General features: G+C 46.0%; 1 protein-coding gene across 1 annotated transcript in view; it reads right to left on the bottom strand.

Moving 5' to 3' along the window:
* The window catches only part of abat (4-aminobutyrate aminotransferase), a 185,317-nt gene that overhangs the window by 78,585 nt on the left and 87,293 nt on the right, over nt 1–19,439 (bottom strand). Inside the window, exon 4 of the mRNA XM_068003182.1 lies at nt 17,795–17,824. Within this exon, the coding sequence (XP_067859283.1) occupies nt 17,795–17,824 (30 nt within the window). The remainder of the gene's footprint in view (nt 1–17,794; nt 17,825–19,439) is intronic.

The following is a 19,439-nucleotide window of genomic DNA, read 5'->3' as shown; positions in this document are numbered from 1 at the left end:
TCACAAAGAGACATTGATAGATTAAGTGAGTGGCAAAACTGTGGCAGATGGATTTCAACGCAGGTAAGTGTGAGGTCATCCATTTTGGACCAAAAAAGGTTAGATTCGAGTATTTTTTAAATGGTGAAAAGCTAGGAACAGTGGAGGTCCAAAGAGATTTAGAGGTCCATGCACACAGATCACTAAAATGTAATGGAGAGGTATAAAAAATAATCAAAAAGGTTAATGGAATGTTAGCCTTTATATCTAGGGCTAGAATGTAAAGGGGAGGAAGTTTTGCTATAGCTATACAAAGCCCTGGTTAGACCACATCTGGTGTACTGTGTACAGTTCTGGGCACTGCACCTTAGAAAAGATATATTGGCCTTGGAAGGAGCGCAGCACAGAGTCAACAGATTGTTACCAGAGCTCCAAGGGTTAAATCATGAGTAATGATTACATAAATTAGGCTTGTACTCTCTGGAATATAAAAGGTTAAGGGGTGGTTTGATTGAGGTTTTTAGGATTTTGAAAGGAATTGATAAAGGTGTAGACAGAAAATTTTTCCACTGGTGAGGGAGTCTAGGACAACGGGACATAACTTTTAAATCAGAGCCAGGCCATTCAGGAGAGAAGTTAGGAAACACTTCTTCATGCAAAGGGTGGTAGAAGTGTGGAACTCCCTGCCACAAAAAGCAGTAGATGCTAGCTCAATTAATAATTTTAAATCTGAGATCAATAGATTTTTGCTAGCCAAGGCTTTTAAGGGATATGGAAATATGGCAGGTAGATAGAGTTAGGATAAAGATCAGCCATGATCTCACTGAATGACGGAACAGGCTTGAGGGGCTAAATGGTCTACACTGGTTCATGTGCTCCTATACAACCTGTCCTCATAATTTAACCTTTTTAGGCCCGGTATTCTTCTGGTGAATCTACGCTGCGTCCCCTCCAAGGCCAATATATCCTTCCTGAGGTGCAGTGCCCAGAACTGAGTACAGCATCCCAGACTAGGTCTAACCAGATCTCTATAACATAACTTCCACCCCTTTGTATTGCAGCCCTCTTGCGATAAAGGCCAACATTCCATTAGCCTTTTAAATTATTTTTTGTACCTGTGCACTAGATTTTAGTGATTTTTGTACTTGGACCCCTAATTCTCTCTGCTCAACATTGTTCCTAGTTTCTCGCCATTTAGAAAACACCCTGATCTATCCTTCTTAGATCCAAAGTGGATGACCTCACACTTACCCACATTAAACTCCATCTGCCACAGTTTTGCCCACTCACTTAATCTATCAATGTCTCTTTGCAACTTTTTGCTCCCATCCACACTATTTACTGTGCCATCTAACTTAGTGTCGTCAGCAAACTTAGATATACGGCTCTCTATTCCTTCATCCAAGTAATTTATAAATATAGTGAAATGCTGAGGCCCCAGTACAGATCCCTGGGGGACACCACTAGTCACATTCTGCCAATTTGAGTACATACCCATTATCCCTACTCTCTGTCTCTTACCTCCTAACCAATTCCTATCCAAGCCAATAGGTTGCCTCCAATTTCATGCACTCTCATTTTCGTTAACAGTCTCTTATGTGGAACCTTGTCGAATGCCTTCTGGAAGTCCATATAAATAACATCCATAGACACTCCCTTATCTACCACGTTAGTTACCTCCTCAAAAAATTCAACTAGGTTTGTTAGCCATGACTTACCCATTACAAATCCATGCTGGCTCTCTCTGAGCACCTCATATTTGTCCAACTGCTCAGTCACTCTGTCCCTAATAACAGATTCTAGTAATTTCCCCACAACTGACGTTAGATTAATAGGCTTATAATTTCCTAGTTTATCTCTCTTACCTTTCTTAAGTAGTGAAGTGACATTGGCAATTTTCCAATCTAAGGGGACAATTCCTGAATTGAGAGAGTTTTGGAAGATCATGACTAATGCATCTACAATTTCCTCACCTACTTCTTTCAACATCTCGGGGTGGAAACCATCAGGTCCTGGAGATTTGTCTATCTTTAATCTCATTCGTTTCTTCATCACCATTTTTTTCACTTATATTGAATCCAGTCAGTTCCTCCCCTTGATTTATTTTTAGTTTTTCTTGTATCTCTGGTATTTTATCCTCATCCTCTACTGTGAAGACCAATACTAAGTAACTATTTACTAAGTCTGCCATTTCCTGATTTCCAATTACCTCAATGGCAGTCCTGCTAGTTCTCTAGAGCAGGGCTGCAGCTTCTTCTGTGGTAACTAACTTAAGCCCCCCAGTAACCATTAGCTTTAAAATGGTCATTCTGCAACTATCAGTAAGTATCATTCTTCAATGTGCCCTTTGTACTTCTGCACCATTCCTCAAGGTGCCCTTTGTACCTCTGATCCTTTCCCCCAGATTCCCTTTGTACTTCTGCTCCATCCCCCAGGGTTCCCTTTGTACCCCTGCACCATTCCCCAACTTGCCCTCTGTACCCCTGATCTTTCCCTGTCTGCCATCTATATCTCTGCTCCATTCCTCAGCCTGCCCTCTACATCTCTGTTCATTCCTCAGCCAGCCCACTGTGCCTGTGCTCCATTCCTTAGTCAGGCCTTTGTGCCATGGCCCTATTCCCCAATTTGCTCTCTGCTCCTTTCCCCTACTTGCTCTTCCTCTTCATTCCTCAGCCTGTCCTCAGTAGCTTTGCAGCACACAACGTGCCCTTTGTACTGCTGCACCATTCCTCACTCCCCCCTCTGTTCCATTCCGCTGCAAGACCTGTGCAATTTTGCTCTATTTCCCACCCAGACCTCTTTCCCTCTGCTTTCCCCAGTTGCCTCCCATACCACTGCCTGCCTCATTTTAAGCCCTTTATACTTCCATTCTATTCTCCAGACTGTACTCCAAGACTTCCTCCTGTTCCTCTATTCTAGTTCTGGGTTGGTAGTTGGGGAAGCAAAGCTTACCAGACTACACTATGTTGGGTTGTAGAGATCGACATGGGGCAGGGAATGAAAGATAATGATGATTAACAGATTACTCCCACCCAACAGAAGAGCAATCCTATCAGTGATACTTAAGAGTAAAATTGTATCTGTGTGCTTGTAGTATTTTTCCTAAACGTTTTATTCATAATTGATGGTCCCAAAACAGTGGCCCAGACAGATGGGGGAAAACTGCTAAGTACAGCTGTGAACCAGCTAAAGTCAGGGCAGTAGATTTTTTTTAAAATGGTGTAAAAGGTTTGGCTGTACAGTCCACCTATACGTTTACTGTCAAGTTTCAAGTTTCAGACCAAGATCCGTTACATATCCATCCAAAGTTTTATTTTAAATAAACCTGACAAAATGTGCCACATCTTATAAAGAAACACCAACTGGACTCACACAAGATAAAAAAGTGAGGCAAGTTATATATAAATGAATGGCTTGGTGTTTTGATCACATAACTAATCTGTGAAAGAGCAGGGGTACAGCAATAAGCAGTGATCACTCACTCTGTTCTTCTGTGCTACCTACACACTCATTTACAAAAGTGCCTAGTAGTACTAGTACTTACCAATGGGTCTGTTTACTTTACATTTCACAAAATCAGGTACTTATTCTTACAAATTTTACTTACTCTAAAATGACTAGCTAACCAAAATTTGAAAAGTGCCGTTGATTAATTTTGATGTACTGCCAACTTTGACACACAAAGGCACCTTTGTACTGTGTAACTATGGCTTTACAAATATTTTTAATAATGAGAACTGGGATTTAACAAGCATTGAATTTTGATCTTTATATAACAAGTGACTAATTGAATCACAGGACACATTATCTCAGAGCATTTTCACTTAACTGGTTGTGAAAACTCAAAGCTGAAATTGCAGAATTTCAATACTTGTGCTTCTGTAACTGATGGTTTATCTCATAACACTGCTACCATCTACTAGGTTAGAATGTTCTCTTTTTTTAAATTTCCTTTCTTGCTGCATTAAAAACCATCAAATCCAACAGCCTGATATAAACCTGGCCAGTTGCCAGTCTAATAACGGATGAAAAGAAAAACCATGAATGTTGGAACGTGGTAACTAAAACATTTTGGGTGGAACTGATCTAGTTCTGATCTACAGATTTAAATTACATTTTCAATTAAATCTGTGCAATCTAAGATTTTTTTCACCAGTTCTTCCTCGGAATTAAATCATCTAACTCCCTGGATACTGCGCCTTCAATAGCTTTGAACTCTTGTGTCTTCTTCATGGGGAGGGGCAGATGAATTATTCAATAAAAAAATTAAAAACAGTAATCCATTTTTCCACTCATGCAAACTGTCACTGGTTCTCAGGGATGGGTAGAGATATGCTAAATGTGTCGTATAATTGGGGGCGGATGGGGTGCGGCTGGCTTTCAGCTTTAATGGCACAACATCGCAAACTTACTCAGCTTATGTCGGACTTTTCCATCCACCTCAGACCGGCAACATGCAGAGCTCCTGCCCGGCAGCACTTGTGACAATCACCCGCTGCACAGCACCATTAAGACATTGGCTTGGGCAGTCACTCCACTGGGAGTAAGATACTCAGAGGCCCTGATGTTTACTCAGGGCTGTGAAGAGAGCGGGAGGGATTTCTGGACGGGAAACCCTGAAGTATGGGTTTCCTGGGCATCCTGATGATTTTGACGTCAGGACGTCTTTTAAATTTTTTCAGCAGGTTTCCCGTCTAATAGGCAGCTTGATTGACAGGCTGCCTGCCTGTTTGGACTGCAGAGCAGCTGGGGAGTGGATGCCAAGTAAGCGGGACATTGTGGGGGGGGGGCGGGGGTGGGGGAAGAGTTGGGGCCAAACATAGAGGGGGAGCTCGGTCATTGGGTGGGGTGGGGGGGGAGTTGTGGTGTCAGTCACCGGAGGAGGATCGCTCATTGGGGTCGGAGATCATGGGGGATGTCGGAGATCGTAAGGGGTGATGGCGATCATGGGATGTCGGAGATCGTGGTGGGGGGGTTCGGAGATCGTGGGGGGGGGGTCGGAGATCGTGGGGGCGGGGTCGTGGGGGCGGGGTCGGAGATCGTGGGGGCGGGGTCGGAGATCGTGGGGGCGGGGTCGGAGAACGTGGGGGCGGGGTCGGAGAACGTGGGGGCGGGGTCGGAGAACGTGGGGGCGGGGTCGGAGAACGTGGGGGCGGGGTCGGAGAACGTGGGGGCGGGGTCGGAGAACGTGGGGGCGGGGTCGGAGAACGTGGGGGCGGGGTCGGAGAACGTGGGGGGGTCGGAGATCGTGGGGGGAGGTCGGAGATCGTGGGGGGAGTCGGAGATCGTGGGGGGAGTCGGAGATCGTGGGGGGAGTCGGAGATCGTGGGGGGAGTCGGAGATCGTGGGGGGAGTCGGAGATCGTGGGGGGGTCTGAGATTGTGGGGGGGGTCTGAGATCGTGGGGGGGGGGTCTGAGATCGTGGGGGGGGTCTGAGATCGTGGGGGGGGTCTGAGATCGTGGGGGGGGTCTGAGATCGTGGGGGGGGTCTGAGATCGTGGGGGGGGTCTGAGATCGTGGGGGGGGGGTTGTAGATCATGGGGGGAGGTCGGAGATCGTGGGGGGAGGTCGGAGATCGTGGGGGGAGGTCGGAGATCGTGGGGGGGGGGTCGGAGATCGTGGGGGGGGTCGGAGATCGTGGGGGGGGGGTCGGAGATCGTGGGGGGGGGGTCGGAGATCGTGGGGGGGTTTCGGAGATCGTGGGGGGGTGGTCGGAGATCGTAGGGGGGGGGGTCGGAGATTGTGGCGGGGGGGGGGGGGGTTTTGGTCGATCGCGTGTGTGGGATCGGGGCAGCCAAGCTTGTTGGGCCTGGAGGAAACACTCTTGCTCCTCCAGGTCCACAAGCAGTGCAATAAAGGCCCTTACCTGTTGATCTGGGCCTTCTCGGCTCCTCTTACATGGCGTGAATCAGAAGGCCCAGAAATCCCAGTCTCCAGGAGTTAAAAATAGAAAAAGCTATTAAAATAGAGGCCTGCAGCCTCCTTAAAAGATTTTACCGATCGATCCGCCTCCTGAGAACGGGTTAGTCGCTTGCCCCCTGATCCGCCTCCATTAAAACCAGAAGTGGGCGGGTTGGGTTCGGGTTTTACATTTTTACAATTTTTCCCACCCGCCACCAACCCACCCATCCTTGAGGGTTAAAACGAATCCCACCCACCGAGTCTCTGCTAAACTGGACAAGACATGTCAACTTAACAAATCCAATGTCTTTTTAAAATACTGAACGGCTCACTATCTCCCTGAGATGCCCGAAACTCCGACTTTGGTCTCTTGAAGGAACTAAACAGATTCTTGTCAACACATGGGGCTGGAAATTTGTTGCTGCCTTTTTTCAGGCCCGAGGCTGGCCCAAAATTGGGTCTTGGGCCTCATCTAAATAATCTGGGTGAGCTGCCAGTGCTTGTCATGCCTCCACAGGCAGCTCTTCCTGCAGCACAAATTTTGGGCCACCTGCGGCCTCATGTAAGTGCTGGGGGGGGGGGGGGGTTTAAGGACAGCGGGGTGGGGGGGGCAATCGTGGCTGTTAGTATTGCTGTGGAGTTGGGAGGAGCTCTCTTGGCTCCACCTGAAAATTGAAAAAAGATTTTTACTTATCTTTTCCACACCAGCGGGTCTTCTCCCCACCAGCAAAACCCGCTGACGGGGCTGCCCAATTTCTCAAAGAGGTCCTAAAACAGGCATTAGGCCCCTGATAAGCGTATGCAAGGATCCAGATGCCTCGGGCGCCTGAAAAATGGCCCGACGCAATAGCGGGTCAGACATCATTCAGGCGTCCTTGAGGCGCAGGACGTCAGTCCCTGAAATTAGTCCTCATTGTGCTCGTTTTACACCCATTGGGGGCGAGTGGTAGTAAAAATACTCGGTTTTTGGAGCAGGACCGCATCCCAGCTCCAAAGCGCCCATTTCCAGGTTTGACCAAGAGGTGTTTGGATGTGCGCGCTTCTGTCACCTGGAAGTTTAAGTGCCGGTGGACCGATATTTAAAGGCCCAATTTAGATCTTTAAAGTACTTAATCCTATTAACTTTTTGTGTATTGATTGACACAAATCATTTTAACTTCTCCGGAATGTGTCTCCAGTGGCCTCTAAAACATGCCATGGAAACGGAGGCGAGTTGCAGCCGACCCTCATTTGGACCTTTAAACCAGTGATTGACCCGTGTGAATGAAAGGTGAGTTTGAGCAGGGCAATCAGTTCTCTCAGGCAAACCTCAGGCTGGGAGTTCTTTGCGTTTAGACTGAGATTTCATTGTTCACACTCAGAACTCTTATACTCACACATATTTACCTACATTTTGGATCCCCTCAAACTGACATCAGGATGGGGGGGGGGGGGCGCAATGGATTTATTCTACAGTACATCTGAGGAGGAGGCACATCACCATCCGCGGCGTGCAGTTTTGGGAGTTGCAGGTCCACAAGACAGAGATGCGCCACAAGGATCTGCAGAAGAGCAGAGTCGGGAACAAAGGAGGGGCCGATGTCGCAGGAGGCACTACCCCACGTGAGAAGGTGTACAGGAAGAGGCTGAACTTCCAGGACCTCTTTGAGGAGCAGTGCCTATGAAGGCTCAGATTGAGTTGCCAGGTGGTTGCAGACATCTGCACGCTCCTTCATGCAGAGCTGTTCCTGGCTGGACCTGGGGGGTACGCATTGCCCGTCGCAGTTAAAGTCACCACTGCCCTCAATTTCTTCGCCTCTGGAGTGCATCAACATCATCTTCCCGGGACCCCTGGACCCCCTCCCCCTGAGCAAGTTCTGACCTTCCCTCTGTGGCGGGCACCTGAAAGGCACCCCCCCAGTGGCACAGGCACCCAGCATTGGTACAATAATGAGGTGACCCCCCTCTGACCCTGCTTACTCTGGTAGGGTTAGCACTGGAAGCCACCAATGGGCCAATCCCAGCACTTACACCAGGATCAAAGGCCCACGGATTTTCAGGGTGTTATTTTTCTTGTACACATTTACGGATATAGAGGTTTTCTGTGTCACAGGTAAAAAAAATTGTACCAAAAAGAGAGAAAGGCAGTTATCCTCTGCTGGCTTCTTCTGACCTTGAGAAAGAGCTGGAGACTGACAAGCAACTGCCAATCTGCAGAGAACAATTATCATCTAATTGACCTCAGGTTGTGTCTATTTACATTAATTTGACTTTGTAGATTTAAAAGGACAGTCAAGATAATAAACAACTCCCCTCTGACAGCAGAATAATACATTCTGCATTACAAGATATAATGCTTTTATCCTTTTAAAATGTATCCTTTGACTTAACATAAGCTTCACCACAGTAGATTGCTAGTATATAAAATAAAGTTTTACATTTAACTTTTCTTTGTGCTGTTACTAAATCTGATTGTTTTAAGGACCTTCTATACAGTTAGAGACAACTTATTTCTTTTGTATATGAATACAAGGCAGAACCTGTCAGACTCAGTCCTTCCTTTCCTTGTCTGAATTGCAACCCTGAATGCATTTTTTTCCCTTATCATGGTTGTTGCTTGGATAATAGCTGAAGGAATGTGAAGTTTTCATTAAAACAAATCACTTTGCAGGTGTCAGCTCTTGTCCAGATACAATCACTGCTTTAAAATAGTTTTCAGTTTTCTTCCGACGATTCTATTTTCTAGTTAAAATTAGTTGGGAGAAGAAACTGCTGTGCAGGGATATGAACTAATCACAGGAGGGAGGCAGTAGGATAGGAAATGGCAATGGCCCTTCTTTTAGATTGAGGCATGCAGGAGTGAATGCTATGGGCATAATTTTAACATGTAACTCATAGGGGGGTGAATAGTCGCGTGGGAAACCCGGAAAAAGTTTGGGTGCACTGGCTCGAGCGATCGCGACTCAATTGAAGATCCTTAATGTAACTTCCGGGTTTCACGTCTCCAAGCTGTGCAGCGGGCGTACTGCACACCCGGATGACGTGCTGGGAACTGGAGTATTTAGAGGGCCACTACAACCATGGATTTTGAGGGAGAAAGGAGGAATGTGCAGAGATGCAGCACCAAAGGAGTAAAGCAATACCCTGGTTTAATGACACTTCACTTGGGTTGCTGCCAGCCGGTGTGAGGAACAGGAGGAAGATACTATACCCGGCTGATCGGAGGAAGCGCCCTGCCTCTGCCACCAAGAAGGCCTGGCTGGAGGTGGCCGAGGAGCTGAGCAGCAGAAGCACACTGGGTTCGGTGCAGGAAGCGTTTTAATGACCTAACCAGGTCAGGAAAAGTGAGTACAGTTACTGATTCACCTACATCCTGTGGTGTACATTACCCCCCTCTCACTCTGTCTTGCCAAGCCTACTCCATCACACCACTCTTCAAAGCCAATTAAGTCTCATCATCAACTTACCTTCACTTTCTGTGCACTTCCTCACCTCCCCATTTGTGAACCCACCACTGCCACTCACCCCAATCCTGATGTAATGTGATGAATCTGTCTGCTAGTCACTCTCTGATGCATCTGTTTCATTGTCAGCCTCACCCAAAGTAATGCATCCATCGAGTGAACATGTCACCTTCACTCATACGTCTGTTCTTTCTCCCCTTGTAGAAGAGAGCTCAAAATGCACGCGAGAGGAGTAGGACTGGAGGGGGCCCACCACAAATAGTGTCCCTGACAGGCAGAGGAAGAAGCCTTGGAGCTCAGCCGCATGGATGAATGCCTGACTGTCGGAGATAACGAGACTGGCACCCCGCAAATGGCTGGTGACAGAACTTTAGCATCCTTCACACACATCATGAATTGATGTTATCAACGATTGACCTGTTGCACACCTTAGTACGCTCACTGCAAACTTCTGCAATGATTGTTAATATTGCTTTACGTTCTCTTCTAAGGCCTTCACGGATCGATGAGGAGGCAGGGGCCATGGAAGACGTCGATTCCTCAGAGAAGCTCCATTCCTCTGAGGGTGCACCTTCACATCATATCCAGCCATGCACCAGCGCAGATACTGGCACTTCGGTGGGTCCTATTTGAGAGGTTGTCATCTGGTGATTCACCACTCAGAAGTGAACACGAGCAGACACTGGTGACAGGGGCAGCTTTGGAGAGTCCACATCGGGGGGCGGACTCCTCTCCAAGCTCTGCTCAACTGGAAGCAGATGCTGAACCCTGGGGGCCATCGTTGAGAATGAGAATGACAGAGGTACAGCTGCATCTTTGCCAGGTACTGGAAAACGTGCCACACACACACTCTCCATAATAGTGGAGAGGATAGAGGATTCCACCTCCAGCATTAGCGGATTGGTGGCACAGGTAAGCGCGGGAATGTCTTCGATGGAAAGAATGGCAGCCTCCATTGAGTTTCAAGCACGGCTCACAAATGGGCCATGAAGGCCATGACAATGGCAGTGTGGATTCAGGATGCCAACTTTTCTGCTGCCTTAAACAGGCAGACAGATACTTTAGCCATTACCTTAGAACGCGTCACAGATGTGCTCCAAGCTGTTGTCCAGCAATGTGGTAGGAGTGATGTGGCCCTGGCTCAGGAGAGGGATGATGGTGAAAGGGGACATGGAAATAGGGACTCAACTCAAAATGCTCCTATGTCTCACCAGTTGCCCCAACCCTCAACCAGTACCTGCTATGCTGCCTCCTCTCCCAATGGCCGAGTCTGCCCCTGCACTGGTGCAGGTGGAGCAGTCTTTGTCGGGGCCCTCACTGGCTCCAAAACCCAGAGGTCGTAGGCCGAGAGCATCTCAGCAGTCAGGGCAGGGACCTGAGCAACCTGCCACTGACTCTGCTGAAGCCACAGGGGATGTACCACGTAGAAGCGGTAGGAAGAGGAAGGATAAGGTTTTGTAATCACCAAGGGTGTCTGACGCAATGTCATGTTTTTCATTTATATATTTTTTCTTACATTCACATTAAATGTTATAATTGTCATCACCACTGCCACGTCTTGACCATTCTTGAGTCCCTTTTGTGAAAGCGCCCTTTCATGTGCTTCATCATGAACGCCAAGACTTGATGCCATCCATTGGACGCGTTTACAATGGGTGTATGCATGGTTGAAGGACTGTTCTGTGCAAGTGGAGGGGGGGTGGCGTTGGTGGTGGTTGTTCCAGGCAGTCCGAGTAGTTCACTACCTTCATTTTGCAGATCTCCTTATGAGAACCTATTAGATATAAGTGACTTTCTGGCATCACGAGCAGCCATGTGTGCCACTGTTCTGCCGATGGGTTGCCCACCTTCGTCGACCTCCTCATCCTCATCTTCTTCTATGTTGCTGGCAGATGAGGATGCCTCATGAGTGCATTCGAGCTCCTCCACCTGTAACCCTCTCTGTTCAGCAATGTTGCGCAGGAGGCAATGCACGACTATTATTCTGCACACCCTCGCCGGTAAGTACTGAAGGGCTCCCCCAGATCGATCCAGGCACCTGAATTACATCTTCAGAATTCCTGACAGACCGGATGGTGATGTGACTGTCGTTGTACCGCTGCTGTGCCTCGTTGGCTGGGTTTCTCATAGGTGTAATGAACCACGTCTGCAGGGTGTATCTCTTGTCTCCAAGGAGCCAGCCCTTAAGTCTGTTTTGCTGTGTGGAAGAGGGCCGGGATGTTGGACTTGCGTAAAATGAAGGAATCATGGCTGCTGCCAGGGAATTTAGCACTCACATCAGAAACCTCTTCCAGTGGTCGCAAACCAGTTGCACATTGATGGAGTGATATCCCTTTCTGTTGATGAACAGTCCTAGCTCGTGTGCAGGTCCTCGGATTGCTACGTGCGTGCACTCAATTACGTCCTGCATCCATGGGAAGCCAGCCTGAGAGTGGAAACCCACTGCCCTCTCAATCTGGCTGTGTCGTTGGTGGGGAAGTTGATGTAGTCGGATGCCCTGGCAAACAAACCATCCGTGACCTGTCGTATGCACTTATGTGCAGACGACTGAGCGACCCCCGTGATGTCACCAGTGCTGCCTTGCACTCATTGGCTCCTTTTTATAAGGGAGAAAAAATGTGATCAAATTTTTCATATATTCTGGGGTCCAAGACAAAATGCAGGCCTGAACCCCCCGGTGGGGCCCCACTTTTGCCGGCCAGCAGAGGGTAAAGCCTTTTTTCACTGGGCATTCTCGACCTCTGGTGGATTCTGAAGCCAGTGACAAAGAAACTCTCAGTTTGAAGTCCCTCTCCCAGCCACGCCCCCTCTGGTGCGGGGGATTGTGTTTGGGTTTGTTGGAGGCTATGCCCCAAACATGGCCTTGTGGAAACTGCCGGGGAAAGCTGGGGCTTGACATATCCTGGCCTAATTTGTTGCCCTTCTGCTGCGTTATGGTGGGAGTGTGGCAGAAGGGCCATGGATTTTCAGTTCCAGTTATTTACTGAAATATCCGTATGATGCATTATAGTGGTAAAATCACAATAATGTGGGAAACCATATTCATTGTAAACAGGATGATCATGTTTACCTGAGGAAAAATGGGACCCTGGCTATGACCCTGCTTCATCACCATGACAGATTAAACTAACCCTGCACTCATTTTACACAATAGGAACAGTTAAGCAACATCAACTGACAGGACAGGTTATTCCTTTTATATGGGTACTTTAGTCAAATGGCCAGCTGCCATTCCATTTGCAAACTAGAAATCATTGACCTATTGAAGCCTTGAAAAAGCACCACAAGCAAAACAACAGAGAAAAGTTGTAACATAGAGAAAAAGTGCTAGTAAGCTATAAGTGAGAGAAAGATCACCTATCACACGTCAAACACTTTCCTGTATCCGGTCCAGGAATTCTAGGAAGGTGCTAGAAGAGCATTCCCAGATACAGGAGCAATATTGAAGTCTTAAATGTACTTGAGCTTTATAAATAGGGAGGGGAAAATAATTAATTGACACAAAAGAGGAAATTTAGCTTCCCAGGAAGTTTTAATACTGGAGAATGTGTAATAATTCCATTTCAAAAGATAGTGTGGCCCATAATGTCAGTGGATGAAAGAAGACTACAGGCAGATCCAGTAAAGGGCTAGGAAGTGGTTGGACTTGAGAGAAATGTGAAGAAGCTATCTTTGAAGTATTGAAAGAAAAACAAGACTATCAAATAATGCAACAACTTTCCACTGGAGGGTCTATCCTCAGTGCTATAGAGCAGTGGTTAGTTTTTAACCAAACATTATCTTTTCTTTATATCGGTACAATTTATTCTCTACATTGAACGCTCTTGCTGTGGGATGACTGACTGGCCTACTTTGAGAAACAAGTAATAATAAAACACTTAATGGTGTTGCAAATCTAGCTTAGAATGATTCAACATTATCTCAAGCTCGCAAGCTATATTTCAATAGCTGTTTATTTTAATAGGCAAGCAACTTCATTCGCTCTACATGGACCTTAACAGGCCTGGTAATGCTTAGACATATTAGTAGGGTCACTTCCAACAGTCAGCATAAAACCAGTTCATAAGCTTACCATTTTCAATCATTTTGACAGGAAACAACCACTTTTTCACTGCTAGAGACTCCATGCCACTACTGTAATAATTGCTTAAGAGTTTCCATGGTAATAGGGCTTTAAAAGTAATTAAATTTATAATATGATTATGATTATCAGACTCTGAAGGGTACAGTTTTTCAAGGGAAAACTTTGTAAAGCTATGCATTTCTTGTTTTCTTTTATGCTTTGTACACTCTCTTCAAATAAATCCTAATAGTTGTTCATCTAAGTGCTCTGAAGGGGAAACATAGAACCATAGATGTTTACATCACAGAAGGAGGCTATTTGGTGTATCATGTCTATATTGACTCTTTGCTAAAGAAATCCAAAACAACTCCCACTGCTCTGCTTACTCCCCATAGCTTTGTACCTTCATCTGCTTCAAATATTTATCCAATTTTCCCTTAAAATAGGAAGTGGTCTCTGCATCAACCATTCCATGCTCCAACAGCCCTCTTGCAAAAAAAATTCTCCTAATCTCTCTCCTCATTCTCTTAAGTTTTAATTTTAAATTGATGAATCCACATCACCAACTCCCCAACCAAAGAAAATAGTATTTCCCGATTCACTCTATCAAAACTCTTCATAATGTTAAAAATCTCAATTAAATCTCCGCTTAGCCTTCTCTGCTCCAACAACAACTTGCATCGATATAATGCTTTCATCTTAGAAAAACATCCCAAAGTGCTGCACAGCAGCATAATCAAGAAAATAGATCCCGATGCTAAGAAAGAGATATTAGGACAGGTGACCAAAAGCTTGGTCAAAGAGGTTAAGGGATAATCTTAAAGAATGAAAGACAGACTGAGGTAATTCCAGAGTGTGGGGCCTAGGTTGCAGAAATTATGGACGCCAATAGTGGGACGTAGGGATACACTCAAGAGGCCAGAGTCAGAGGAATGAGATTGTGGGCAGAAGGGTTGTAGGGTTGAAGGAGGGTTAGGGTTAATGCAGAGATAGGAGGAGCAAGGCCATATTAGCACTTAAACACGAGGATGAGGATTTTAAACTTGAGGCATATGTACCCCAACCAAAGCTCATCATACAGAACCATATCCCTCCTCAATGCGGAGTATAAAATGCTGCCAAACATCCCAGCATCTGGACTAGGTGTAGTCATTCTCTCTGCATATGGGGTCATTTCGCAAGGGACACCAGATAGCTATTCAATGCAGTGCAGCATTACAGTAGCACCAACACACCTGCCCTGGTACTTTTCCTGAACACAGAATAGGAGTTTGACCGCGTTGAGTGGAAATTCCTTTTTGTTATATTCTAGAGAATGGGCTTTGATGACACATTCAAGGAGTGGATTACAATCCTGTATTCACATTCCACATCCACAGTGTGCACCAATTGCCTCATCTCCCCAGCATTCCTAATGCACCTGGGGGAACCAGACAAGGTTGCCCCCATCCCCCTCCTGTTTTCCCAGATCATAAAACCTCTAGCAACATGCATGAGTGAACCCATGCATCTACGGAGTATAAACAGGAGGGACTAACCCAAAATATCCCTGTATGCTGACGACATACTGTTATATGTAGCCAACCCAATCACTCCCAAGCATCTTTCAAAGCATCAAAGAATTTGGTCAACTCCAGTCACAAGGTGAACGACTCTAAAACAGAGGGCATGTCCCTCACACAGGATGGTCCACACAAACATAGGAATCCTACCCCTTTGCATGGTCAAGGCTGGCTTCAAATACCTTGGTATACACATCACACTAAAATAAACTCCACTCCCCCACCTTACCAGCATATACTCTAACCTAACCAGATGAAACAACCCATATTACTCTTGGGTAGAGTGAACACAATAAAGATGAACATTCTTCCCTACCTCCTCTATTTATTTGATGCTGCCTGTCAAGGTACCAGCCCGACTATACCTTGATCTGGACAGACACATCATCAAGTTCCTCTGGGTGGGCACAAGGCCACAAATATGCCTCAAACACCACCAGATCCCAAAACAAGAGGAAGGACTCAGTCTCCCAAATTTCAGACACTTCTACTGAGCAGTTCAGACCCAAGTGATTCTCGTCTGGTCCCGAGTCACCCCCTCCCCCCAATATAAAGCATGGCTGGATATAGGCTTTGGAAGCCAGGACCTCCCTCCCAACCCCAATACACAGCCCGCCATTCATGTACCCTCAGAAGAGACCAATAGAGAGCCAGAAGCATCCCAATGACATGACAAGTCTCTCAGCCTGGAAACAGGTTTGTTGCCTCACTAAAACTCCCACTGGGTTTATCTGTTCTGATGAAGGATCATTGATCTGAAATGTTAACTCTGTTTCTGTCTCCACAGATGCTGCCTGACCTGCTGAGTGTTTCCAGCATTTTCTGTTTTTATTTCAGATTTCCAGCATCTGCAGTATCTTGCTTTTGAGTGGATTTATCAGCTCTCTTCCTAATGTGGCACAATGGGAAACTCCCAGGAAGAGTCATCTCAACTGGAGTCAGAGGCTGGCATGGAAAAGATTAAGCCAGCTCCTCCCTAAGGGCCAGATTATGCCCTTCCACTAGTTAGCTGACGAATTTCACCTCGCCCAACATGACCAATATCACTATCTCCAGATGAAGTTATACCTCTGGAACCCTGCAATAGTTTGCAAACTTCAGCGTGAACCACCCGTCTTGGAACTTTCCCTTCACTCCCCCAACAACCTCTTGCGGATGCATCTCCACCCTATTTGGTTCTATGACCAAGGACAGGACAGAAAACTTGAAGGAAGCCAGGTAACGTGACCTACGTTGACTGTTAATGGAGGAAGAATGGCAAAGGATATGGAGTCAGACCCTGAACAGCATCCCTACAGCAGTCCAGGAGTTCTCTGGGAACATGACTAGTTCCATGATATTAAATGACCCAGCTCAGTGCTCAGTGTGCTTGCCTACTGGGGTGAGGGTGCCCTCCGCAGCCAGACATACGGTGAACCAACCCCAAACAACATGACCATCAGTATACAGGGTTCCTCCCCACCATCACTGAGTCTAACAAAGCCCTCAGACCAAACAAGCTGCCTCGGCTCCTGGAACTACATCAATCCCAGTGCAAGTAACTTGATATGGAGATACATTCACCTCACAGCACCGTGCAATCAGGCTGCAGTGACTTCATAAATTATTTATGGCTGTGTAAGCACTCATAAAATGAATGTGATTTTATATGTAAATGTACAACAATCTCAAAATATATATGGAAATACACCCTTATTCGTGCATAGTCTTCATCGGGTACATATGAATGTACACCTATATGGATAATAGCTTCATCAAATAGTTTGCTGTTATTGAATGTACAGTTACATGAACAATAGCTTCATTAAATATGAGTGTACTTTCTTGTCAACCCAACTAAAAGCTTAAAAATGATTAATTTGTAAAAAAAAATTTAATCTGTATGAAATGCATTTATGTATTTGTTATTTTCCAACTTCCTGATTGACAGGAGACCCAGTGTGAATCCTATGCAAATTCCAGTGTGTAATATTACTGCTAAATTGGGTAATTGTTAGCGCTGGCTTACACAATCTAAGGTGTACATTATCTGTTCACAAGGGGCGCAGCCAACTTATGGACATCTGCTATAATTGTTGGATCAGGAACAACCATTTAAAAAGCCCAAACAGTAACAGCTGCATTAATTCTATGTTGGTGACAGCACTGTATGGTAAGTGCTACTTACAGAGTTTCCAAGACTCACTGAAAGAAAGCGGTTTTGTTAATGGCACTGTAGGTAGCAGTCCCATGAGTGGCACAGTCTGCCATCTTTGCTGGTCACTAGTAGTCTGAACAGCTCAGCTTGTCCATACACAATGTGGTGTTTTTTTTCACTCCCGGTAGGGGCACTTCTCAACCATTGGCGAACTGGAAGCAAAGTCCCAAACTGTGACTTAAAACAACAGCACAGCTGTTTTTCTTTAGTGGTGCTGTGTAATCAGCCTTAAATAAATCAGGTAGATTCCACCCACCAGAAGTCTCCAAGAATATTATCAATTCACTTTTTGAAACAGTTCTGTAATACAATTACAGCATAAAAATCAAGAAGACAGAAAAATCCTCTTTGTGTGGTTAAGTCAAATCTGAACCCTTCAATTAATGGTTGTAGTCCTTAGTGATTAGTGGCATTTAAATACCAACCAAATATGAGAAGAAATAAATTGTTTCTAAAAGCAACAATGAAATTCATCTGTACAGCATCAGATGATTTAATCACATGAAATGTATATGCATTTCAGTGCAAGATCCTTGGTTACCACCAGATTTTGAACAGCTGATGACTGCATAAAAACTCCCCTGGTTCCAAAGTTCTTCCAAGTAAACAAATTATTATGGTTAACATTACATAACATTTGGCAGCTCACCTGTAACTCATTCAGCTTCTTCATTAATTCCTGTAAATAATCAGACACACACAAAAATCAGAGAGGTCAGACAAAATCTCAGTGTGGAAAACAATGAAAATCTGAAACACAGCATTGCCCCCTCCCCTCCTGCACGCACAGACTCCTTCTTCATATGACCTGGCAGTACTCTGATCACTCACCCATGTGACCATTCTTCACGTGTGAACCGTGACAGTGAGTGTTGACACGTTTTGACTGTTACACACTTCTCACCCGAAGTCCGCACTTGTGCGCCTTCCAGCAGGGCTCACTGAGGAGCAGAAACCTTTTTCGTCCCCTTCAAAGTTCTACAAATATTGGCCTTGATTTTTACTCCCGGGTAGGAAAGCAGCAAAGTGAGTGGCATGCTCGTTCAGGAGCGGCAGCAGGCAGGATCAGCCGATTTTAATGGTCGGGCCTCATTTGCATGCCACTTGCTGACTTCCTGACCAAAACGGCTGGGAAGTTGGTGGGAAGCAGCTGCCCAGCCATTAAAATTGTGTTGGTCGGTGGCAGCTGCTGGGGACCAGAAGGAACGGTGCCCGGCACTAATGTAAGTGGATGGACGGGGGCGGGGGGTGGAATCCCACAGCAGCAGAGGCCCAGGATTTCCTTGTGGGGCTTGGAGAAGCACCCCTGCTCCTCCTGGCACACAAGGAAACTAAAATAAAAACAAATAATTTACTTTACTGAGCCTCTTCTGGCTCTAGCTCCTGTTCCCAGCAAGTGTGACCTGGCACGGAAACGACCATTGCTGCCCTGCTTAGGCCTCAGGTTAAAATTGCAGATTCGACCCGATGACATCATCAGAGCCCATTCTGCATATTTAAAGAGGACCCCGCTAGATTGGGGCAGGTGTCCTTGCCGCCTGTAATTCAAGATTGCAGTTGGTCAGATCGGGGAAGGAAAAGAGTGGGTAAGTCCCCGTCTCCATTTTAACTGCCCCCCCACCCCAGCCTGGTTTCTGCCAGGTGGAGGGAGTTAAAATCGAGGCCATTGAGTCCCAACTGCTGCCCTGGTGGAGATTAGCCAACAGGACCAAGCAAGAATTTAACCTGAGACCTCCTTGTCTATGACTGTACACGGCAATGTCTTTACTATTAATGCGACATGAGGGAAAACCTTTTTATGCAGCAAGTAGTTATGATCTGGAAAGCGCTGCCTGAATGGGTGGTGGAAGCAGATTCAATCGTGGCTTTCAAAAAAGAATCGGATAAATACTTGAAGGGAATAAACTTGCAGGGCTACAGGGAAAGGGCAGGGGAATGGGACTAACTGGATTGCTCTTACAAAGAGCCAGCATGGGCTCGATGGGCTGAATGGCCTCCTTCTGTGCTGTAACCATTCTATGATTCTACTAGACTATCAAGGTCTATACAGCATTTCACTGCGTAAACATGTACATAATGATCAGCAGTTGAATCTCAGTTCTTCTGATTCATAAAGCTTAACACCACATCATGCAGTTCATTTACCCACTAAGCCATCAGAAGGCCTAATCTTTGATTTCTGCATGTATGTTTTATGCAGCATTTTACTACATAAACACATAACAAGATCAGAGAGGCCTGGTAATATTTTAAGAAGGAAGAAAAAGAGAACAATTAACATCTTCTGAAATATT

This window comes from Heptranchias perlo, chromosome 22 (assembly GCF_035084215.1).
Source record: "Heptranchias perlo isolate sHepPer1 chromosome 22, sHepPer1.hap1, whole genome shotgun sequence".
NCBI classification, from domain to species: domain Eukaryota; kingdom Metazoa; phylum Chordata; class Chondrichthyes; order Hexanchiformes; family Hexanchidae; genus Heptranchias; species Heptranchias perlo.
The sequence above is the reverse complement of the archived record's forward strand: the minus strand, read 5'-3'. Positions and strand labels throughout refer to the sequence as shown.